Source organism: Macaca thibetana, chromosome 15 (genome assembly GCF_024542745.1).
Source record: "Macaca thibetana thibetana isolate TM-01 chromosome 15, ASM2454274v1, whole genome shotgun sequence".
Lineage (NCBI taxonomy): Eukaryota > Metazoa > Chordata > Mammalia > Primates > Cercopithecidae > Macaca > Macaca thibetana.
The window spans coordinates 1,663,419-1,687,500 of NC_065592.1; the positions used below are offsets into that span (position 1 = coordinate 1,663,419).

General features: G+C 51.5%; 2 protein-coding genes across 3 annotated transcripts in view; both read left to right on the forward strand.

The window, feature by feature from the left end:
* Positions 1-4,268: 4,268 nt before the first annotated feature.
* Positions 4,269-11,842, forward strand: LOC126937039 (ficolin-2). Of its 2 annotated transcripts, none has more exons than XM_050760229.1 (8): positions 4,269-4,389; positions 5,945-6,058; positions 6,742-6,795; positions 9,058-9,090; positions 9,533-9,684; positions 10,092-10,221; positions 10,755-10,889; positions 11,488-11,842. In XM_050760229.1, exons 1-8 carry the CDS (start codon positions 4,290-4,292, stop codon positions 11,733-11,735), a joined length of 966 nt encoding a protein of 321 aa, XP_050616186.1. In that variant the 5' UTR covers positions 4,269-4,289; the 3' UTR covers positions 11,736-11,842. The 2 variants fall into 2 exon arrangements, with proteins under 2 accessions (XP_050616186.1, XP_050616187.1); XM_050760230.1 differs by having other exon boundaries at positions 9,557-9,684.
* Positions 11,843-15,987: 4,145 nt separating this feature from the next.
* Positions 15,988-24,082, forward strand: part of MRPS2 (mitochondrial ribosomal protein S2) — a 590,340-nt gene continuing 582,245 nt past the window's right edge. Inside the window, exon 1 of the mRNA XM_050760260.1 lies at positions 15,988-15,991. The gene's annotated coding sequence lies outside the window, so the exon portion shown is untranslated. The remainder of the gene's footprint in view (positions 15,992-24,082) is intronic.

The following is a 24,082-nucleotide window of genomic DNA, read 5'->3' on the forward strand; positions in this document are numbered from 1 at the left end:
TTATAATAAAAATAAAGGCTTAACTACAATTTCAATTTATTTTATATGTATAGTTTTGTTTTGTTTTGTTTTGTTGTGAAATAGAGTTTCGCTCTTGTCACTTGGGCTGGAGTGCAATGGCGTGATCTTGGCTCACCACAACCTTCGCCTCCTGGGTTCAAGCGATTCTCCTGCCGCAACCTCCTGAGTAGCGGAGATTACAGGTGCCCACCACCACACCAGCTAATTATTGTATTTTTAGTAGAGACAGGGTTTCGTCACGTTGGCCAGGCTGGTCTCAAACTCCTGACTTCAGGTGATCTACCCGCCTCGACCTCCCAAAGTGCTGGGATTACAAGCATGAGCCACCACCCCAGTTGTTCGACTTATGTATTTCTTGAGTGACTTTGGTGGTTCAAAGAAATTGTCAATTTCATTTCTGTTGTTGAATATATTGGTGCTAAAGTGTTTTAATATCCCCTTATATTCCTAGCAGTTGTAGAAGATGTAGTGAGGTCATCGATCTCTTCCTAATAGTGATATTTTGCATTCTCTCTCTTTTTTCTCTTTTCTTCAGTCTGACTAGAGGTTTATAAATTTTATTTACCTTCTCAAAGAATTGGCTTCAGGTTGTATTGATTTTCTGCTTTTTTTCATTATTATTCATTCTCTTCTTTCTACTTCAGATTTAATTTACTCTTGTTTTTCTAGTCTTGAGATGGAAGCAGAGGCTGTTAACCTGAGGCCTTTCTTCCTTTTTAGTGGGCATTTTACACTGTAATTTGCCTCCCAAGGAGTGCTTTAGGAACACCATGCAAACTGTATTTTACTGCCTTTTTGTTTTTATTCAATTCAAAATTCTTTCTAATTTCTCCTTTGGCCTCTTCTGTTTCCTATATCTTATTTAGAAGAATGTTATTTAGTATCCAAATATCTGGGAGGATTTTCTAGACACACTTCTTTTCTTGATTTCTAATTAATTCCATCGTTGTCAGAGAACACACTTTGCATAGCTGGAATCTGTAGAAAGTTGTGATTTCAGTGGCCGCGTTAGAATTTGTAGTAAATCTCTTTCCACTATCACAGTTTACCTTCTGGAAACATGAAGCCACTGCTGTCTGCTACAAGAGTCTCATGGCCGCGTTCTCCATTTCTCTCCTCCTGGCCTTTGTGAGAAGGTAGTCACGTTAGAGACCTCACAGACAGGATCCATGCCTGCCTGGTCCATCTCCTCTGCACAGCATCACCTGCCCTAGAACAGCTGGCAACCTGAGGGTGGAGACCTGGGCTCAGGCACAGAAGTAGCTTGTGTGGGAGGGAAACTTCTGGAAGGGGGATGTGATGGTTACTACTGAGTGTCAACTTGATTGGATTGAAAGATGCAAAGTACTGATCCTGAGTGTTTCTGAGAGGATGTTGCCAAAGGAGATGAACATTTGAGTCCGTGGGCTGGGGAAGGCAGACCCACCCTGAGTCTGGTGGGCACCATCTCATCGGCTGCCAGTAATAAAAAGCAGGCAGAAAAATATGAAAAAGTGAGATGGGCCTAGCTTCTCAGCCTACATCTTTCTTCCGTGCTGGATGTTTCCTGCCCTCGAACATCAGACTCCGAGTTCTTTAGTTTTGAGACTCAGATTGGCTTTCCTTGCTCCTCAGCTTGCAGACAGCCTATTGTGATCCTATAATTTAATACTTAATAGACTCCTCTTTATATATACCTATCCTATTAGTTCCATCCCTCTAAAATAATCCTGATTAACACAGGGGGGTAGAAAAGGCCCTGGGGTGGGACCTGAGGAGCTGGGGCTGGATGCCGGCTCAGCCATGGACTGGCCATGTGCCTTGTAGGACCTTCTGCCTTTCTCCGGGCCTCAGCCTCCTCGCCCGTAACGAGTGACGTGACCTCTGGAAGCACCCCCCACCAACATTTATACTGGTACCTGTGAGGGCTTTGGTTTTTGTATGTTATCATTTGTGGGCAATTTTGAGTTCACCGAAGACTTTTCAGGTCTTCCTTTGTTTTCTAAAACGAATTCAAATTTAATTATTTCCGTTTATTAAAAATCATACTCTAGGGCTGGGCACGGTGGCTCACACCTGTAATCCCAATGCTTAGGGAGGCCAGGGTGGGTGGATCACCTGAGGTCGGGAGTTCGAGACCAGCCTGACCAACATGGAGAAACCCCGTCTCTGTTAAAAATACAAAAAGTAGCCAGGCATGGTGGTGCATGCCTGTAATCCCAGCTACTCAGGAGGCTGAGGCAGGAGAATCGCTTGAACCTGGGAGGTGGAGGTTGTGGTGAGCCGAGATCACACCATTGCACTCCAGCCTGGGCAACAAGAGTGAAACTCTATCTCAAAAAAAAAAAAAAAAAATTGCACTTTAAAAGCTGCATTCTGCCTTCATTTTTAAAGTGTGACTTATAAATCTTATTATTCTATCTTTTTAATAACCACGTATAAGGAACCTGTGAATAATTCCTGGTCCATTCCCTAACTTAGCTAACTAAACACCTTCAAACATTGTTACTGCATTTATACATTTAATATACCCACATTCATCCTTTAGTACCTTGTCTAACTTTAAAAAATTCTTCTGAATATGAACTGTTAGAAATGTAATTGTTTAAATTCACCATGTGATAAACTCAGAGTTCCAATAAACGGATTCAATAGTTTATATGAATTCAGTAAGGTTTCTGCATAAATGCACTCTGTCAAATCAATTACTCAAGTGACCATTTTCTGTTGAAGTTACCCTGTACCCACTCCAATAGGCCAAATTCTCTTGATTATTACAAGTACTTTAAACAGCATATTTTTTAGATTTCTGAACGCTAAAATATTAATATAATGTCTTTGAGCTTTTAAAGCCTTCTAGACTTAATTATAAGTCATCCAGGCTTGAAAGATGCTTCTATTAAGAAGGACAAATAGCATGCAGTAAAGGAACTTGCCTAAGGACCTGAAATTTTGGCTGCTGGGGTTTCACTGGGCAGCTCCGGGGACCTGGCTCCTCTGCAGGTGACTTCAGGACTTTGAGGAAGACGCTTCCAAGCCATCTTCCCCGGTTCCATATCTGCACCTCCATGAGCCTGTGTCTTCTCCAGGTTCATCCCTGGACCTCATCTGTATCTGGCATAGCCTTAAGTCTTGAGAGGTCTGCCCTAAACACCATGGAACCCGAGGTGGGGGTCTTAACTAGTCATAATCTCAGGACCACACATCTCCATGGGCATTGAAGGAATATCCGATGGGATTTTGTTTCTTGCATGACTTTGCTGGGCTTCTACTGATCTTGCTAAGGGAGGAGGCACCCCGGCATCCCGATGGCGGCAGGTAGCAGGGTGCGGTGGTGGTAATGGGAGGTGCAGTGCCGGTTCTGTCTCTGGGGACTTTAAGTATATGGCCTCTGGGGCCCCACCTGCTACTGTCTCTAACCTGGCTCAGTCCCAGGTGAGAGTGCACCTTCAGGCCAGTTCTTCTCCAAAAGGTGAATACAACCACTGACGTCCACAGCCATCCTACAGGTGGGATGCCTGGCCTCAGGGCTCAGGCGGTTCCCTGGGCCCTAGGAGTGAAATTCGCCTGCTCTCATCCTCCCTACAGGCTAAGCCCCCGCATTCACCCTCAAGGTCTTCCCCTCAGACGTGCACCTGGGTCATAGTCCCCCAGGCTCCCCACCCTTCTGTCCTTTCCCTCCTGTGTGTGTGCCACTGTGCTCTACATACTGCCCCAGGAAACAGTGAACACACACAGGCATTTTCCTCTCCTTTTCACCCTGGCAGCCTGCCTGGACCTCATAGTGGCAGTTTCCAAGCCTCCTGAGGAATGTCCCAAGTCTGCTCATGGCATGGTGAGGGTTACTATGTAAGGCCCACACCCGTGGTCCATGACCAGCTCCGGCCACGAGGACTCTAGGTATTTGGATAAGGGCGAGGGACCTCTTTGAAGCAGAACGTCTTTAGCAAACCTTCCTTGTTCCCCATTCTCAGCTCATGGTGTCATCTGCTCAAAGCCCAACAAAGGTGGGAGGATGGGCCCGGGCTTTGCGCAAGGCCACAAGCAAGTCAGCCTGTTCCCTGGAAAGAGACCGTCCCCCTGCAGGGATGAGAGTCCCCATGGTATCTCCAAGGAGCGGGGGGGAAGGGAGCAGCCCTGGAGATGATCTCGCACCTCCTGCTGGCGTCACCAAGCCCATGGAGAGGAAGCGGCTGTCACTCGGAAGATGAGAAATTGGAGTCTGAGGGAGGCCGGCTCCTCCAGCCCTATAAGAGCGCAGGGACCTCTTGAAGCAAAGACCAGAAGAGATGGAGCTGGACAGAGCTGTGAGGGTCCTGGGCCCTGCCACCCTGCTGCTCACTTTCCTGGGCTTGGCCTGGGCTGTCCAGGCGGCAGACACCTGTCCAGGTAAGGGCACTCCAGGGCCTCTTGTTGGAAACTTCTCGTCCCTGAAAGCTGGCAGCTTCGTGATTGGTGGCTTCCTGGCTTCCAGGCCTTGCACCAGGCCATGTGGTGCATCGTCCAGCACAACAGCAGCTCTGCACACCTCATCTTATAGGAACAAATGCAGAGGCCCTGAATGGATGTGGCATCTCAGAAATGGGGCTTCTTCTGCTTGCCGTCCCATAATGGAAACCGAGGCAGGTTTCCACCCTCCCTGGGCCACATGTCCCTCTCTAAGCGTAAAAAGCGCAGTCATGGTGTTGTGTGGGGAGGGGGGGCTTTTGGTGCCAGCTGGACAAACACCAGTCAGATATTCTGCCATGATCACCATCACGGAGAGACAAGGTGTCAGGCGGGGATGAGCAACCAGCACTGTGGGACCTTTCCGTCCAGCACCTGCTGGGCTCTGGAGATGACATTTCCCATGGTGTCCCTGATGTGGCACAATAAAGGTGGCATTGTCCCCATGAGTTCTGGACCTCCTTCGGGGCTCCCAAGAGGACACTGCAGTGCCAAACCATGGGCTTCAATGCATGGGAGGGCAGGTTGAAAATGCAGGTCCTGGAGTCAGGTCCTGACTTCATCCACCTGAGGCTGGGATGGAGGGTCAGGAATTGTGACGCTCCCAATGCTTGCAGAGATCCATGTCGGGATTTCTGGAACGCATGCGAGACACAGAGATCTGGGGTGTGCTGTGGCTGGCATCACATTCAAGAAGCAGTCAGTGGAGTGAAGTGTGACACAGGCCAGCAACAGCAGAAATTCGCTTGGAAACTCCTGCTGGCTCGTTGTGGAGTAGTGGGGTTAGGGTGGCCTTATTTTCTTCCTTAAACACTTCTAGAGTTTCTAAATGATCAAATAATAGCCCGTGTTATTTTCATAACACACTAACTTGAATTTGAGTTATCTAAAAACAACAAAGCTGCATTCCAGTTCTAGTTTTGCACCAACTTGTTCTGTGTCCTTGAAGGACGCCTCCCTCTGTGGAGGAACGAGGTGGACCCACAGGAGCCCATCCATTCTCAGATCTGTTCCAAAATCAGGCGTGGGAGTCGCGATGGTAGCCCTCGCTCCCTGTCCTTCTCACCCGATATTGATTACAGAACAGACGAGATTAGGATGCTACCCTAAATGGTAGGAGCTGAAATGAACCTGCACCCCTAGGTAGGTAAGGAAACAGAGGCTCAGAGGGGTTAAGGGACTTGTTTCAGGACACACAGTACTGAGGAAGTAAGGCTTGCCTTCGGGCAGGGTAGCCTCCAAGGCCAGGGTTCTGCCCCAAATCACCTTCCTGCCTGACCAGTGCCCGAGAGGTGAGGACAGACCTAGTGGCCACCAGAGCAGGAAAACCTCCTTTCCAGGTGACCCTCCAGCTGGGGGAGGTGGCTGTGGCTATAGCCATCTGCCCAGTCCTGATGTCACCAAGGTGGCAGGTGCCTTTCAGTTGAGTGGTGTGTCTGTGGCTCAGTGGAGTCTTCAGGCCCAGGTGACACTAAGTGGCCACCTGTGTTTTTTGCAGAGGTGAAGGTGGTGGGCCTGGAGGGCTCTGACAAGCTCACCATTCTCCGAGGCTGCCCGGGGCTGCCCGGGGCCCCTGGGCCCAAGGGAGAGGCAGGCACCAATGGAAACAGAGGTAGGTGCGGGCCGCATCAGGAGGCCAGGCATGGCGGGGGGCACTGGCTCTTGCTCTTTTTGAAATTAGATGCTGAGTTGGGCACCCCCCAACCCCATGGTTCCTGGATTGAGAGCCTGGGTCGGGTCCCTGCTACAGCCAGGAGCAGAGCTGACTTCTAGGGCCCAACAGGGTTCTGAAATGGAGGGAGCATCTTTCTTAACTATTTCATGAGCTCACATTTGGACACGCTTTTGTAGCTCTGTATCCTAGTCCTTGATCCAATTCCAGCTTTGCTCGGCCACCGGCACGACTTCTAAGTTCTATGTCCCTCCGCCTTCCCACCTCAACCCGGAGGCCACGACGCTCTTCTCCGCCTGTCTCAGATGAGGAAACTGGGGCTCAAAGAGTCCAGGGATTTCCCTCTGTTCTCACACTTGGAAAGAAAAGAGCCAGGATTCCACCCATGGTTTCTGGATTTCCAGCTCCTGGCCCCTGAGTGAACAGGAGAGCCCCGTGAGGCCTGGGTCCTGGGTCTAGAACCTTCTGGTGCAGGATGGGCAAGCCCGGGCGGGGCCACAGTCACATCGTAGCAGGAGCAGGGTCATGGTCATGATTGGAAATGGCAGCCGCCAGCTCCAGGGTGGGCCCTCTGATCCTGGGCCGGGGAGTTTTGCTCAAGGCAGTGTCTTTGGAAATTGCAGGAGAACGCGGCCCCCCTGGACCTCCTGGGAAGGCAGGACCACCTGGGTCCAAGGGTAAGGAGGGGACAAGAGTGAGGAGGGGCTTTGAGGCTCTTCCAGACCCAGCTGCAGAGGAATGTGGGCGGGCCTTCTGGGGCTGCCACGCTGTCCTCCGGCACTGTCCTCCTCCGACACTGTTCTCCGGCGCTGTCCTCCGGCGCTGTTCTCCGACGCTGTCCTCCGACGCTGTCCTCCGGCGCTGTCCTCCGGCGCTGTTCTCCGGCGCTGTCCTCCGGCACTGTCCTCCGATACTGTCCTCCGGCGCTGTCCTCCGGCACTGTCCTCCGGCGCTGTTCTCCGGCACTGTCCTCCGGCACTGTCCTCCGGCACTGTCCTCCTCTGACACTGTTCTCCGACGCTGTCCTCCGGCGCTGTCCTCCGGCGCTGTCCTCCGGCGCTGTCCTCCGGCGCTGTTCTCCGGCGCTGTCCTCCGGCGCTGTCCTCCGGCGCTGTCCTCCGGCGCTGTTCTCCGGCGCTGTCCTCCGACGCTGTCCTCCGACGCTGTCCTCCGGCGCTGTCCTCCGGCACTGTCCTCCGGCACTGTTCTCCTCTGACACTGTTCTCCGACGCTGTCCTCCGACGCTGTCCTCCGGCGCTGTCCTCCGGCGCTGTCCTCCGGCGCTGTCCTCCGGCGCTGTCCTCCGACGCTGTCCTCCGACGCTGTCCTCCGGCGCTGTCCTCCGGCACTGTTCTCCTCTGACACACTGTTCTCCGACGACGCTGTCCTCCGACGCTGTCCTCCGGCGCTGTCCTCCGGCGCTGTCCTCCGGCGCTGTCCTCCGGCGCTGTCCTCCGGCGCTGTCCTCCGACGCTGTCCTCCGGCGCTGTCCTCCGGCACTGTCCTCCGGCACTGTTCTCCTCTGACACTGTTCTCCGACGCTGTCCTCCGACGCTGTCCTCCGGCGCTGTCCTCCGGCACTGTCCTCCGGCGCTGTCCTCCGGCACTGTCCTCCGGCACTGTCCTCCGACACTGTCCTCCGGCGGGAGCCAACGCCTGCCCAGGCAGGGCTCCTGGGGCTCAGTCCAGGGCAGGGTCATCAGTATGGGAGCTGGTTCTCAATATGTGGGGGGGGTCTCAGTTTGGGGGAGTGGGGTCCTCAGTATGGGAGCTGGTTCTCAATGTATGTGTGGGGGGGTCTCAGTTTGGGGGAGTGGGGTCCTCAGTGTGGGAGCTGGGTTCTCAGTGTCGGAAGAGGGGTTCTTGGGGGTGTAGGGAGAGGTTCTTGGGGTGCGTGTTGGGGGAGGGTTCCCGGTGGGCCGGTTGTGGGGAGGTGTTATCAGCATGGAGGGAGGAGCTGTCAGTATGGGGGAGAGATTCTGGGATGGGGAGAGGTTCTGATTATTGGGGGAGGGACTTGCAGTGTGGGGGGGGGTTCTTAGTGGGGGGCTGTCTGTATGGGGGAAGAGGTTCTCAGGTAGGGGAAGGTTTTCAATGCAGGAGCATCTGCCCTAAGGGTGGGTCTGAGGCCAAATCCTGTTCCTCTAAAGTGGAAATGGTCTTGGGATGGGAGTGTCTGCTCACTCCTCTGAGACCCACTCAATCCTGGCCTCTGTCCCCTGAGCACGAGGCCCTGTCTTGTCCCCTCCTCCTGACTCTGCTCAAAAACCAGGATCAACCCCAGATGGCTTGGAGAACCATGCCAACAAGCTCCAAATACAGAATTACTAGAAATTCTCTGCTTTAAAACAAAGAATTTCCTGATATATTTTCTTGAGGAATATTTTGAAGAATCAGGGAAATATGCAGTCGGAAATTGAAGCTCCCTTTACTCACTCACCTTTACCCACAGACCTATTCAGGATAAGACCACCCTACACTCACCAAACCCCAGGCTCAGTCATGGGTTGTGTCTAAATGTAAAATATGCAGGGTTGGTGCCCAGACCCCAAACAACCCTACCCCCATCATATCACCGTGTCCACCAAGATGGGCTGTTTGCAGGCCTTGGGACCTCAAGAGAACCCTGAAGATCCAGGCTCCCTCTATTTGGCATGTGGAGACCTCAGCAGTCTCTGGAATGGTGGCGTCTCCTTCCCCAGGGACCTCCGAAAGGGGTGCATGTGGTGGAGGGGCCAGTGTAGGTAACCCTCGAGGGAAAGAAAAATTTGGTCAACAGAAGCAGGATCAGGGACTCCTTGACTGGACCCATACCATCTCCTCCTGGGGAGGCCCAGAAAATGGTCTCCACTTTCCACGCAGTGTCCGTGGACCAGTGGGGGCTGAAGGGCTCTGATTTCCAAACTGTGACACGTGTGTCCTCTCTCATCCACGAACAGGAGCACCTGGGGAGCCCCAGCCGTGCCTGACAGGTGACTGGCCATCCCCACTTTCCCCCACGGCTTGTGGCTGCTCTTGTCTGGAAGTTCAGGGTCATACGACGCCACTGCCGGAATGAAGTGACAAATAGGAACAAAAGAAAATGGTTGCTTGCCCGTTTCCTTGTCCTCTAATTATTCAAGGAAGTGACAAATATTGTCCAGACAACTTACATACATTTCATGGCAATTTTCTCCTATCTTCTAATCTACCCCAGAAGGCCGGGAGCCCAGGAGCCGAAGGTGGGGGTGACACTGGGAGGTGGGAGGGTCAGGCCGACTGGGTGTGGCCATCACAGCTGTGTGGCCCTGGGGGCCGTGTCTCTCTCTAGGCCTCAGAGTTCTGCTCTGTTCATACAGACGCCTATGGCCCTGCTCCTCCCTCCTGGGCTTCCCTCCCACTGCCCCTGCCCTGCCCAAGGCCCCTGTCCTGCAGCCACTGCCTGGGTTCTCTTCTCAGGCCCACGCACCTGCAAGGACCTGCTAGACCGAGGGCACTTCCTGAGCGGCTGGCACACCATCTACCTGCCTGACTGCCGGCCCCTGACTGTGCTCTGTGACATGGACACGGACGGAGGGGGCTGGACCGTGAGTGGGAGACTGAGGGGCCCTGGGCAGAGGTGGTCAGCCTGGGAGACCCGGAGTCCAGGCTGCACACCTGGCCGGAGAACACACTCTGGAATTCTCTATTCCCCTGGTTGGGGACAGAGATGATGGGGGAGGTGACCCGTGGGTAAAAGTCCAGGCCGTGGGGGAGGCTGGGAGGGGCCTGGTGCTCTCCTGCTGTGTGGCTTGGGGCTTGTTGCCTCCCCTCTCTGAGCCCCCATTTCCTCCTTCATCCCATGGGATCTGTGAGGAGACCAGGTGGGCGTGCTGGGGACCCCAGCCTGCGACGCTCTGCCAACTACAAATGCTGCTCCTCTGGAGGGCGGGTCCCCTGTGCTGTGGGACGTCAGCCTGCCCCGCCTGGCTCCCGTCCCCTGGCTCCTCCACAGGTTTTCCAGCGGAGGGTGGACGGCTCCGTGGACTTCTACCGGGACTGGGCCGCGTACAAGCAGGGCTTTGGCAGTTGGCTGGGGGAGTTCTGGCTGGGGAACGACAACATCCACGCCCTGACCGCCCAGGGTAGGGCCGCTGCTGGGGCTTGGGGGTCGGGGGCCCTGAATGGGGGTGCCCCTGCCCCTTAGGCCTGGGCTGCCTGGAACATAGGCGCCTCTTGGCCCACAGGGGAGTGGGCCCTGAGCATACTCAGGGTGGCACTGGGACCTCCGAGGGCTGCGTCCCCTGCCGCAGGCTCTGGTGGCATCAGGACAGGAGAGGGTAGAGCTCTGGGCTGAAAGCCTCTTCTGGTCTTGGCCCCACTAGCATCTCAGACCCTGAGAGTGGGAAGGAAGGACACAGCGGCCCCATAGTGGAGTTTGGGCCCAACCCCAACTCTGCCTCTAATCCGCTAGGATTTGGGAGTCAAGAGTCTCGCCCTGTTGCTCAGCTCACCCTGCCGGGTCAGAGCTACACAGGCCCTGGGGAAGCTGCGGTGCTCTCTGCCCTCTGCCTCCATGGAGTCCAGACCTCCTTCCAGGCTCTGCCCCAGATCCCCAGCTCCCATGTCTAAAGGTAGAGGGTCCTTCTGCTGGGACCCTGAAACCTTCCTGTAACAGGAACCAGCGAGCTCCGTGTAGACCTGGTGGACTTTGAGGACAACCACCAGTTTGCTAAGTACAGATCATTCAAGGTGGCCGACGAGAAGGAGAAGTACAATCTGGTCCTGGGGGCCTTTGTGGAGGGCAGTGCGGGTGAGTGTCTGCTTGGGGTTGTGCGGCCTGGGCTTCTGAGGGGGTTTGGGAAGTGGAGAGAGCGTGCTCAGTGTCCTGGCGGTCTGCGGAAGACGCCTCACCTCTGAGCCGGTTTGTCCATCTCTACATGCAGACACTAATGTCTGCGCTCTGTGTAGCGTGGGGGGTTACGGGACACATCAGCGCGTGACTGCAGAAACCCCAGCAAGGACATCCGGTAGGAAGGAAATCTCTGCAGAGCAGGGACCTATGCACACGACAGCAGCTGCTATCTCTGTGGGGTGTGGCTGGAAGGGGTCTGCCATGGTGGAATCCGGAGTAGAGAATGATGATCCCGACCCCTGCCTCCTGTTCTTCTGTGAAATAAAATAGTGCACATTCGGTGGCAGGGCTAGACCTAAAGACAAATTGCCAAGACCACTGCCGACAGCAGGGTAGTATTCACTGGAGTCACGGATTGCACTTCTTGGATTGTGCAGTGCACAACCTGATTAACCATACATGGAGGACACACCAGGCCAGGCTTCAGGTATAAAGACTTATACTGCCTATAACGATGTTACTGCCTGTAATGATGCTCACATTTCCTCCTGCACAGGTGATTCCCTGACATCCCACAACAACCACTCCTTCTCCACCAAAGACCAGGACAATGACCTTAGCACCGGAAATTGTGCTGTGATGTATCAGGGAGCTTGGTGGTATAGAACCTGCCATGTGTCAAACCTGAATGGTCGCTACCTCAGGGGGGCTCACGACAGCTTTGCAAATGGCATCAACTGGAAGTCGGGGAAAGGATACAATTACAGCTACAAGGTGTCAGAGATGAAGGTGCGACCTGCCTAGCCCAGGCCGGCCTCAGGGTCAGGACGCCTCCACACACAGTTGGTGGGGGGTAGGGTTGGGAGCTTGGCCCTAGGGTTTGTAAAAGAAACACATGTCGTGATTCTAAATTGCGTTTGTCTTGCTGTGCGGAAGAGGTTCAAATCCTGCTCTGTTTCCACAATCGGCCCTTCCAGATTTGTGACATTAACTCACCTCAAACCTCTGTCTTTCCTGAGAATGTGTTTCTGACCATGCCAGCAGGAACCTTCCTTAAGAGCAAATACAAGACTTTGACGCTATGATGGGCTCAGAGTGCAGCCCTGCTCTGGTCCCTGGGCAGGCTAAATGCTTTCCTGGGGCTCGACCATCTGGGCTTCTCTGTGAGCTGGGTGGTGGGGAAGTGAGAAGGCGCATTGGAGAGGAGGTTTCTCCTGCACTCAGAGATGCTGTTGCCTGTCCAAGGCCCCCAGCCTCCCAGCCGCAGCTCTGCCCACTCACCCCCGTCACCCAGGCTTCCTGTCGCCCGCTCTGTTGGGTATTCGTGGGACCTGCTCGCTACTTCCTCACAAGCCAAAGCAAGAGTGTGCCTGTGACTCCCTCATCAAAATGGAGAGAGTGGTTATACAAGGCAGGTGCGAGGGACCCGAGCACTCCTGAGAAGGGAAGAATCCTCCTTTTGGCCATGAGTGTCCAGCCCAAAGCTGCCCTGCAGCTGAGCCCAGTGCAGTTAGAATCAGAAAGCCAAGGGCCCTTCCACCTGCTTCTCTCAGGCAAGCCGCCTGCAAGACAGCAAAGTGTATTAGTGCAGCAGCTTGTGTCTGCTGAGGACGGCACCTGGCCTTCTCCTCTCGCCACCTCCTGGTCTTCCTGAGGACCCATCCCCTGTCCCCAGTCCCTGGCCAGCTCAGCCCGATGAGGCTTTTGGAGGCTCCACATCCCGGCATCGGCCAGTGCTGACCCTTGTCCGCCTGTTTGGGTCCCTGATCCCTCTCATAACAGCCCTGCCCTTGTCCTATACCCTCTACTCAGAGAGGATCCAGGCACGTCCAAGGAGGCCATGATCCCTCCCTGAGCGTTTTAATGTGGGCCCCCTCCTTCCCCTACAGGGGTCCCTCCTGGGTCTTAGCTGGTCTAAGCCCCACGCAAGTCATGGGGAGGGCTGAGTGTCTGGGACTTCTGGGGGGATGTGCACCATTTCCTCTGAGTTCCTGGAGGGTGTGCACCATGAAGATCGGGATGCAGCTCTGGCCTCACCCTCCGTAAGACATCCCCACCTTCCCTCCTCACTCTGGGTTCAAGGCCTGGGATGAGCCAGGACAGGGGGAAGCAGGGACAGCCCTGGGCATGGCCCTTCCTTCCTGGGCCAGCAGGAGGGGGCCACACCACCCACCCAGGGGGCTGACCCGTCCTCAGTACAGAAACTAGCAAGCTGTCAAACCTGAGGGTTTATAACTAAATGATGGGGTGCTGCCCCAGGAAATTACACCCAGACATCTCTTTTCTCATAGACCTGGGTCCCTAGCTTTTAAACAGGATGACACATCATTGACAGGTACTGACTTTACATGCATTGTAGCCTCACACTTCAGCCATTCACTGCTAGGCAGTCTTCTGGGGCAGCAAAGAGCTCAGCCACACACCCCGGGCCAGTCAGGATGAGACCTCCCCTCAGCGCCATCCACCACCCATTCTGGGCATTTCAATCTCCAATAGGAGACTGAAATGAGGAAAACATGCACCTCACTCAACTGTAAAGGGAGGAACTTGGAATTCCTCTCAAATCTTGACCCTCGAGTTCTAGAAACGGGGTCCTCTCTGGAATCTATGATGGCATTATTCTGGAAGGCAAAAATAAAGCTATTAAATAAAGAAATATTTTTAGCCTGACAAGCCAGAGATTTTTTAAAATATTGTTTTTAAAATTTTCTTAATTGAGAGAGGAGCTAAAAAGTAACTTTTTCTAAATATTTAATGTAGCTTTGCTATACTTTATAAATACTCTCAAACTTCGGGGATTTGTTGGGATAAGAAAAAGTACTTATTAAAATGCAGTCAGTATGTCAGGGGGCTTGTGTGGTTAGCACAGCACAGGGAGGTCATGGAGGCGTGTGTAATTAACCTAATGTCACATAAACATATTTGCATGACACGTGCATCACATGTGCATATGTGTGTATGCGTGCACCTGCGGGGCCTCTGGGAGGTGTAACTGAGGCAGGCATCAGAAGGGCTCTGTAGGACCAGCTGGCACTGGGCGAGTGCCTGGAGCTGCAGGTGCCTGCTTCTCCGATCTCCCGAGAGACCTGCCTCCTGCATGTCACCAGTGCTGCCTCGGGGTGTCTGTCTCCCTCCAGAGCAGGGGGCTGAGCCAGGTTGGGGCCTGAGCCAAGGTCAAGAGTGTCCCCAGGACTGGGCTGTCCCTGTCCCTCTGCTGGGGACCACTGCTGGGCTGTCCCTGTCCCTCTGCTGGAGACCGGCGCCTCCCTTCCTGATTTTCAGAGGTCTCAGGCCTCTGCTGTCAGGAGGGCTGGAAGAAGGGACAGCACCTGGCAGTGGGCCTGTGCCCACTAGACCCTAGATTCTTAACTATAACTGTGGTTTCTGTGGTCAGACTGGGGGTGATGCAGGCATTCGAGCCAGACTCCATCTTGAATAGGGGCTGAGTGAAATGAGGCTGAGACCTGCTGGGCTGCAGTCCTAGGAGGTTAGGCATTCTTAGTCACAGGAAGCTGGTAGGATGGGTATCACAAGATACAGGTCATAAAGACCCTGTTGATAAAACAGGATGCAAGAAAGAAGGCGGCCAAATCCTACCAAAACCAAGATGGTGACAAAAGTGACCTCTGGTCATCCTCACTGCTCACCATATGTTAATTATAATGCATTCGCATGTTGAAAGACACTCCCATGACAGTTTGCAAACACCATGGCAACTTCCGGAACTTACCATGTATAGTCTGAAAAAGGGAGGGACCCTCAGTTCCCTGCCCCTTTCTTGGAAAACTCATGAAAGATCCACCCCTTGTTTAGTATGTAATCAAGAAATAACTATAAAAATAGCCAGTTACCAGTCCTCAGAGCTGCTCTGCCTATGGAGTAGCCGTTCTTTTGTTTCTTTACTTCTCTAATAAACTTGCTTTTACTTGATGAACTTGCCCCAAATTCTTTCTTGTGGGAGGTCCAAGAACCCTCTCTTGGAGTCTGGATAAGGATGCTTGTTTTCCCCAAAGCTGTGAAGCCTTGCTTTGTCTGGAGTAACTGACATTGAAACCGCCACTGTAAAGTAGGACTGAGACAATGAAAGAGATCTGACTTAACCAACTCCATCTTGCTTCTAACCTCCAAGCTGTCCTTGTTCATTCCTAGGCATAGGCTGAACTAACTTTGTGAAGAACTTAGTTTATAGTTAAAAACAAAGATGGTAATAGCCCTTTCTCAAAACCTCCTTCTTGCCTGGGGACTAGACTGCTTTTGTAGGACTAACAAATTAGCCACAAGATTAGAAATTATGGTTTAGGCGTCATGCAGCTGGAGGCTACAAGATTCTGACCCTCCCTAAACTGCTCCTAAAGTCAGTGCTTGAGGTATTTTGTAGACCCTGCAGTTGATGGCTCAGCTGGCACCACCCAGATTGATAAACTGGCTCATTTGATCTTGTGGCACCACCCAGGATCTGACTCAGTGCAAGAAGACAGTGGGGACTCCCTATGATTTCATCTCTGACCAATCAGCACACTCGGTTCATTGGCTTCCCTCTAACCCTGACCAATCAGCACTCCTGGCTCATTGGCTTCCCCCCAATCCTGACCAATCAGCACTCCTGGCTCATTGGCTTCCCCCCAACCCTGACCAATCAGCACTCCTGGCTCATTGGCTTTCTCCCCACCTACCAAGTAGTCCTTAAAAACTCTGATCCCTGAATGCTCGGGGAGACTGATTTGGTAATAATGAAACTCTAGTCAGGTATCCTGCACGGCCGCTCTGCGTGAATTACTCTTTCTCTATTCCAATTCCCCTGCATTGATAAATTGGCTCTGTCTGGGCAGCAGGCAAGGCGAACCCATTGGGTGGTTGCAACATCAGGAGGGCCCCGTCCTTAGGATGAGAAAGGAACCCCGCCCTGCAGGGCTGGAACCCCATGTATCAGGAAGGTGAAGCGGTGTTCCCAGAAAGCTCCTCTGCAGGAGAGAGGGCCATTTAACAAATCCAGGTCCAGGGCAGTCCTGCACCTCCGAGGACTCTCTCCATGAAGGTGTGATGCCCTCTGGGAATGGGGGCACACCCTGACCCTTCCCTGGGATCATCATTCTCCATGCTGCCCCTGCTACACCTGCTCCCAGACCTCACTGTCACTCACCTTCACCTCTCCAGAATCTCTGGTTTCTGGTTTTGTCTTCCCTGTGCTCTGCCTCCTGTGGAACTTAGGACCCTTCCATCCTGCACCCAGAGACTTTCAGCCCTTGGGCAATGGAATTGCTGCAGCCTGATCCCCACCTCGCTTCCTGTCCAGTCTTCAGGAGGAACCGACCGAGTCTGGGGCTCTGTGAGGCCTCCTGGCCTTGGTGCTGGTGGCTCTGCCTGGTGCCCTTTGGTCCCTAGTCCTGTTCAGCTGTTAGTACGTGTTTACGGAGACATTGGCCACACGGCATTATGTGTGGTTTGCGCTCCCAGGCAGGGTCTCAGAGTAGAACTTGCCTCATTCAAAAGCAAAGTCTCTTCATTTCAGCTGGTGAAGTGCAGTGGCATTTTGCCCTCAGAGACCTGTGCTGTGTGGTCTTCATCAGTGACCTGACTTCTCTGAATCTTCCTTCTCGCGTGACATGGAATGACAGGGTAGATATGAAGGACCCGGGGAGTAAGAAGAATGTGCTCCCACACCGGGTTTGCAATGTGCACAGCATCACCCACCTGGCCCAGCTGCCAGTCCTCCTCCTACAGGACTACCTGCCCAGCTGACAGCCCTTGTCTGTGAGGCCTCCCCTGGACGCAGGAGCCCTTGGCTAGAGGTCTCTGTTGTGGGCTCCAGCCCTGCCTGGCCTGCCCCCAACACCTCCTGTCACCTGCCTCTCTCCTTGGGCTGAGTCCAGGCTATTCTGTTGAGGGTATTGGGAGCTGTGCCCTGGCATAGGAGTGGCAGGCAGGGATTGACTCTGTTGTGTATCCAGACCTGGGAGAGGAGGACGGAGCCACCTGATGTGGGCCGGGCTCCAGCAAAGGCCTCCCTCCCTGCTGCCCACACGAGCCAGGGCGGGCTCCCTGAGGTCAGCGCAGAGGCCAGGCTGCCTGCCTTTATTGCCTTCAGAATCTGCTTGAGGGAGAACTGGCTGTCTTCTTCTCTCTTTCCTGGCCTGAGGGACACTGTCTCCCTCCAATAAGCTGATCGTTGGGAGCTGTGACTGACTGACAGGCGCCCAAACCTTGAAACCAGGTGGTTCTTGCCTCCATCGACCCAAACCCCCGTGTTTCCTGCCCTTTCCCTTCCCTTCACCATGGGTTTCTGAGTTCTTCCAATGCCTCCATGCCTTAAGTGCAATTTATAAAAAAAGAACCGGGAAAGGGCCATCTTGTGGATTCCAGGAAAGGGCCGTCTTGTGGATTCCTATCCCGGCCCGCGGGATAGTCGAAGCAGGCCCTGGAGGAGGGGGTGGGAATTTGGGGAACAAGAGATACGAGAAACGGAGACAAGACAGTGCTCTGATCAAGTCTCTTTTAATGGCGGTAATGCAGTGCCTTATATACACTTGGAGGGAAAGGGGTTGGGCCAGAGGCGGAGATGATCTCATCGCAAAGGGCGTGACCAAGTAGGTATTGGTTTCTCTGGTCGAACGTCATGTTGCACCTGCGCTGTCAGGTAGTAATTTTCGCGGGCGCGGGAAAAATGGGTGAAGAAGAAGCAGGAAGAGCGCCATCTTTTATGAGGTATTAATACAGGGAAAAAAGGCAGATCTAGGGAGGAGGTAGAAGGTGGAAATGAATAGAGCTCAGGCGTTTTTAATCGTCAGTTACCATTCGCTATGGCCAGGGCGTGCAGCTCCGGACAGATTCCAGGCTCAGCTGGCTCTAGGCAGGGCGTGATGTTGCTCACCAAAGGTGGGATGTGATTTTAGGCTGCATTCACAAAGACCTGACATCTAGAACAAGGAAGATGCCATACTCGCCTCTGCATAGGTCACTCCACACCTGTGCCCTGGGTTCTAAGTTTTGCACTTTACAGCAACCTAGGTGGAAACACTGCTGGGGAACGAGTGGAGAGCTGGAAACAGCATTCTGGGAAGTGGCTGAAGGCAAGTGGGGAGTAACAGGCAGAAAACATGGCCTGCTGCAGAGCATGAACTGTGCATCGTGGGAGGTGACCCCACACTAGGAGGACATCACTGTTCCAGGCTCCTGGGCATGGAGGGTCCCTCCCATCTCTTTGTCCCCAGCCTCTCTGGGTGTCTGTTCTTGTCCATTTATTCCTCTGTGTCCTAGGCTTCTTTCCTCTCGCAGTAGCCCGTAGTCAGAAAGAGTGGGGTGGCCAACTTGTCCCAGTGAGCCTGGGCCTGCCCAGTTCTGGCACTGAGCATCCCATCTCCTGGAAAAGCCCCAACCACCAGGATGATCGGTTGTCCTAAGAGGAGTCTCAGTGACCCCAGTCAGATGCAACAGGTGAAAAATCCCCAAAACCCTGGATGCCCTATCCTCAAGGTCAGGGAAGACACAGAGTTCAGGACACCTGCCCGACTGACCTTCACCTTCTCTTTTCTTCACCAGAATGACACTAATCACTTAGTGAAGAAAGACTAAGCCAAGCCCTTCTCCCACTACCCCCATGGAACATCTGCTAGGTGCCCAGCCCTGTCTGGAGTACAGGGCAGTGAATTCCTGCTCTGAAGGAGGCTGCCCTCTCACCAGGAGCATGAGGCCTTTTCCAAAAGCATCAGACAAACGGCCTAAATGGAAGACTCAAAGCAGTGGCTCCAGTGAGTCCTGTCCTGTTTCTTTCTTCCAGGCTCAGCCTGAAGTTCTCCTGAATCCTTAGAGGAGCCAGAACTTCCCAGTTACTTTCTCATTGCCTGTCTGACCTGAGAGAGAGAGAGTTAGGAGGCGGGACGTGACTCTGGAGGCAGGGACTTGGACACTGGATCAGATTGAGGACCAACTAAAACAGGGCCCAGGGGAAAGTAGCTTTCCGTAAGACACACCCACCAGGGTGCCATGTCAGTTTACCATTGCCACAGCAACACCCAGAAGTTACCACCCCTTTCCATGGCAATGACTTGATGACCCAGAAGTTACCATCCTTTTCCTAGAAACTTCTATATAAACCACCCTTAATTTGCATATAGTTAAAAGTGGGTTTAAGTGTGTCTGCAGAACTGTCTCTGAGCTGCTGCTCTGGGCACACTGCCTATGGGGAGCCCTGCTCTGCAAGGAGAGTACCTTGGTTACTGCTGTACATGGCCGCTTCAACGGAAGTTGCTGTTTGATGCCCCCAGCTCACCCTTGAATTCTTTCCTGGGTTAAGCCCCAATTTGGCGCTCACCTGCCCTGCATCAGATGGAGGTCCAAATTTAAGTGCAAATACAGACAGTTCGCATTCCAATCCATACACAAATGGCAAACCCATGGGGAAGACGGCTGCGTCGTTACTGTACGTGCTCCCATCACTCCAGGAGCATTTCTCATTATTGTTGTTTACAAAAGGCATGCCTTGTGGCATTGAGACAGAGATGATGTTATATGTTCACCAAACCTGTTTTTCTCCCTCCTGAGGGTACAAGAAGGCTGCTTTTCTAAACCTCTCTTGCAGTTAAATGAGACTATATGATGGAGATTTAGTCAATGGGATGTTCACAGAGATTATGCAGATCCCTTTCTAAATTGGACCCCCAAACCTTCAGTCCCATGTACTGGTGGGGAACCCCAAAGCCCTCTGTAAACCTGCATTGCACCACATGGGCCCTGCATTGCAGCACAAGGGAAGATGATGACACTTGATCTTGAGGGGTTCTTTGTTATAGCAGCTATTGGTACTTACACTGACTCATGCAGATTGGTACCAGAAGTGCAAGAGCATGGCAACAAACACCTAAAATCCAAGGCACTAGCCTAGCAGCCACATGGTGGGTGGAGGGCTGCAGAGTTTTGTTTGATGAACGTGTTGCCTTCAATAACTTGGGAGGCAGTTCCTTGGAACATCTCTTCTAGCCCCACGGGAGCAGCTTGAAAAACAGAATTTTCAGTGTGTGTTTATTTTTATTGACTGACTAACTAGGTGTTACAAGAGAAAGAATAGCTTAGAAAAGAACTTAGCAAGCAGGAATAAAATGGATTAAAGAGTCTAGGAATTGGAAATCTCTCAGAGTTGGAAAATGCCTGAACATTGTTAGACTCCAAACAGTAAGAGATGAGCTTTTAAAAGCACTAGGGTAAGAAGGATCAATGGAATATGTTGTTTTGAACAGAGTGACTCAGAATTGTAGTAAAGATCCTTCCTGCTCAAGCCTGAAAACTTCAAGGAATACTTCCTTAAGATGAGAGATACAGGGAGGCATGGGGATAAATTAGCAAAGAAGTGCATCAAATCTGAGTCAAATATGAACCAAATTTCTATCTCAGAAAAGAAGATGCCCAGAAGAAATTTGGGGTTTTGAATCACTGCAGGAGTGATTCTTGTCACCATGCCCTGCCCTGGACTGTGACCTGGGCAAGAAACACACTTGCATTGTATTTCAGCCCTGAGATATTAAGATTGCCTGTTAAAATAGCTGCTGTTTCTTATCTTTACAAAGAGGTGGCCCAGGCGAGGAGAGGAGAAACCTGCATTCTCCTCCTGGTTCGAAAACTTACTCTGGGCTTTGTGCCAAGTTGGCCTCCTACTGATTTCTTTAGCTGCACTGGAGCTACTTAGTTTGGTTTTCATTGTCACTGTGGCTCATCAGCCTGAGGCCATATGGGTGGGGGGCGGCCAATTTTCTGATTCCTGCAGCTTTACAGGAGGCTGGAAGCTCACACGCCCACCCCATAATGTGGCAGAAGTCCCAGTTGGGAAGCCGGCAGAGCCAGTGACAATCTGGAAATGTCCATCTGTCCCAAGGTAGCAAATGGGCCCTCCCAGAGCGCTGTGCTTTCCATGACGGGATGGGTGCTCTACAATTTAATTGGGGTTGAAACGTAAATCTTCAAATCTGAGAACTGGAAATTAAGGGGCAGCTGCTCTGGGTGATCTTGCCATGCCGAACTCGACTCAGTGCCTCAGCAGCTCCCAGCAGACCCACAGGCACAAGAAACTCACTGTCATGAGCAACCACCAGATCGGTGTGGCCTGGGACGGTGGTGACTGACATTGGAAGGTCTTCCTCTTGTCAAATGTAGCTCTGCTTCTCCATAAAAGCTAATCTTTGGAGTGGGCCAAGCGACCTGTATGGTGGGAAGTCCACAGTTGTTTACCCCATACCATCAGGAAGGGCCTCTACTGGGCTGATGGCCAAGACGTGAGAGTCAAGGACAGAACGCACACCCAAAACCAAAAACAAAACCCGGACCGGCCATTACGTATCCGGCATGCTTGGCTTTGATGAATACTTGTCTCGGCTGATACCTACCTGGCTTCCCAGCTCCTGTTTCTCTGGGCTGTGCGAGCCTGGATTCTAATTGAAACCCATTTGCGTTAATTTGTTTATCTCTCTTTTCCCTTCCAGGATTGCTGTCTTCTTTAATATGAGTTTGCTCTGATGAGCCAGAAGGTCTCCGGGTTTTGTTTGCTTGCACTAAAATCATCAGGCCTTCTACTTGACTCTCTGAAACTAGCACACTAGTGGTTCCTCAACCTGACTGTCCATCGGAGCCACCTGGGGAGGCTCTGAAAAATACAGATTCAGGGGCCCCATCCCAGACTCTTAGAACCAAAATCTCAGTGGGTGATGCCTAGAGCCATCCCTCTTCTCTGCTGACGAGCTGTGGTAGGAAGCCACACGACAGCACATCAAACGGAGATGACAAGTTAGCCTACCTCCCACTCCATCTCCAGCCTTTTGTGGGCCACGTGTCCCCAGGCCCCCCCCACCCATCCCTCAGAATAAAGGTGAGAGTGATCCAAATCAACAGCAAGCTCAAATATTTTTTTTAAACACAGAATAAAGATCAAATTAATTACGGTGACTATTTACCTGCCTTAAATAGATTGTTTTATGGGGATGTGGTATTACGACTTGAGTCTGTTTCATAAGTGTCCCTTACGACACAATACGATCTTAAAGAAAAGTTTGTACCCTTTGAATCAGTAAGCTCACCAGAGAACTTACTCTTGGGGAAAAAAATGCAACATAAGAGAAAACAGCATGTACATAAATGTGTTAATTACTGGCTAGGATATCAGTATTCAACAATAAGAGGAAACGCTGGATAGATTCTAAGTGTTCAGCAATAAGAGGATGTCCTTTTCCTCCAGTGAGTATTAAGTGGCCATTTAAAAAAATGCTCAATGTGCAAGCTCTAGTGACCTGGAAACCTAAGTGTAAAATTAGAACATAGAAATGGAAGTGCAGACTTCTACTTCCAGTAATAATGGGTTAGAAAACAAGGCCGAACTTCCTTTTGAAATCGAAAAAGCTGGACAAAGTTCAGAGATACTCTTCTTAAGCACTAAAGATAATCAGAGTAATGAGGAATGACCAGAATAAGATTCAGCAGAAATAGAAACCGGGAGTGGAGCATCTGTGAGTATCTTTGCCTGGGGTCATTCACCAATCAAAGAGAAGTTTTCAAGTCTGTGCGGGAATTTTGTCAACTTAGCAGGCTGAAGGCGACCAGGGTACATGTTTAGAGCTTGCCAAGGATGGAGTTTCAGGTTAAGGAACTTGCACTTTAGCCTGACAACTATGTACGTGTGCATCCCAGAGGTAAGGATCACCTACGAGTAAACCAGGTCTTCCCCAAAATTGCAAACTGGTTTTAAGTCATATGGGTGCATAGACCATCTCTGGCAATGGAACTGGATATTAACTTCCAGAACATGCCTGGAGAAGCAAATGAAACCTGGGTTGGAGGAAGACAAAGTATTGCTAGGTTTCAAGTGATCTACATCAACACTTTAAAAAGTTCATAACGTCTATGGCAGTCGAAGTGGCTCTGTTAGTCTTCTACTCCTGCACAGCAAATTACCACAAACGGCGCTCATTTATTAGCTCACAGTTCTGTGTGTCAGGGGTCTGAGTGGGCTCAGAAAGCAAGGTCCTCTGGTTAGAGTCTCACAAAGCTGAAGTCAAGGTGTAAGCCAAGCCTTATGCTCAGCTGGAGAATTTGGGGGAGAAGCAGCTTCCAGAATCATTCAGGTTGTTGTCAGAATCCAGTTCTGTGTGGTTTTAGGAGTAAGGTTCCCACTTTCTTGCTGGCTGTCAGCTGAGAGCTGCTGCCAGCTATTGGAGGCCACTCTCGGGTTCTTTCTAGATGAACCTCCATCTTCAAAGCCCGCAAAATTGTGTCAAATCATCCTCATGCTGAAAATCTCTCTGACTCCTCTCTTGCTGCCTGCCAGAGAAAACTCTCTGCATTTAAAGGCTGTCATGATTAGATTAGGCCCACCCTGGTAATCCCTTTTTAAATTAACTCAATGTCAACTAATTAGCCATCTTAATAACATCTCAAAATCACTTTTGCAATGTAACATAACACGATCACTGGCATGATAGCCTGTATTTATAGCACTGGGAATTACAACAGAAAATCTTTGGGGTTGAGTTGCATTTTTGAATGATGCTTCCCACAATGGAGTGAGCTCACTGCAGCACATCAGACACTGGACAAAACACAAATACCTGATGATTTGAAAAGTAACAAAGATAGATTGGAGAGAGAACACATTTGTGTAAATAACCCATACAGGGAAAGCAAAACAAAAGTTGCAGTCTAAGCTTAAGTAAGTGCATTGCCTGCTGAAACAGCAACCAAGTCAACATTTTCCCAGAAGATTTTTAAAGAATCTCATAACAGAATATTCAAAATGTCCTGGGCACATCCAAAATTGCACAAGGAATGTAAAGAACCAGGGAAACGTAAGCAACTCTGAAGGAAAAAGGCACTCAACATTCACCAATCCTGATATGACCAAGTGCTAGAAGTATTAAAGACTTTAAGACAGCTATTATAACCGTGCTCTAAGGAGTAAGGACAAACACTCTTGAAATGAATGGAAAGCTAGACAGTCTCATCAAAGCTACAAAATCAATCAAATGAAAATTTTAGAACTGAAAAATGTAACAATAGAAATAACATTTCCCCAGAGAGAATCAATACAAGAATAGAGATAACAGAGGAGCCAGTGAACTTGAAGACAGGTCAATAAAAGTCTTCCATTTTGAACAATGGAGAGAAAACCCATTGGGAAA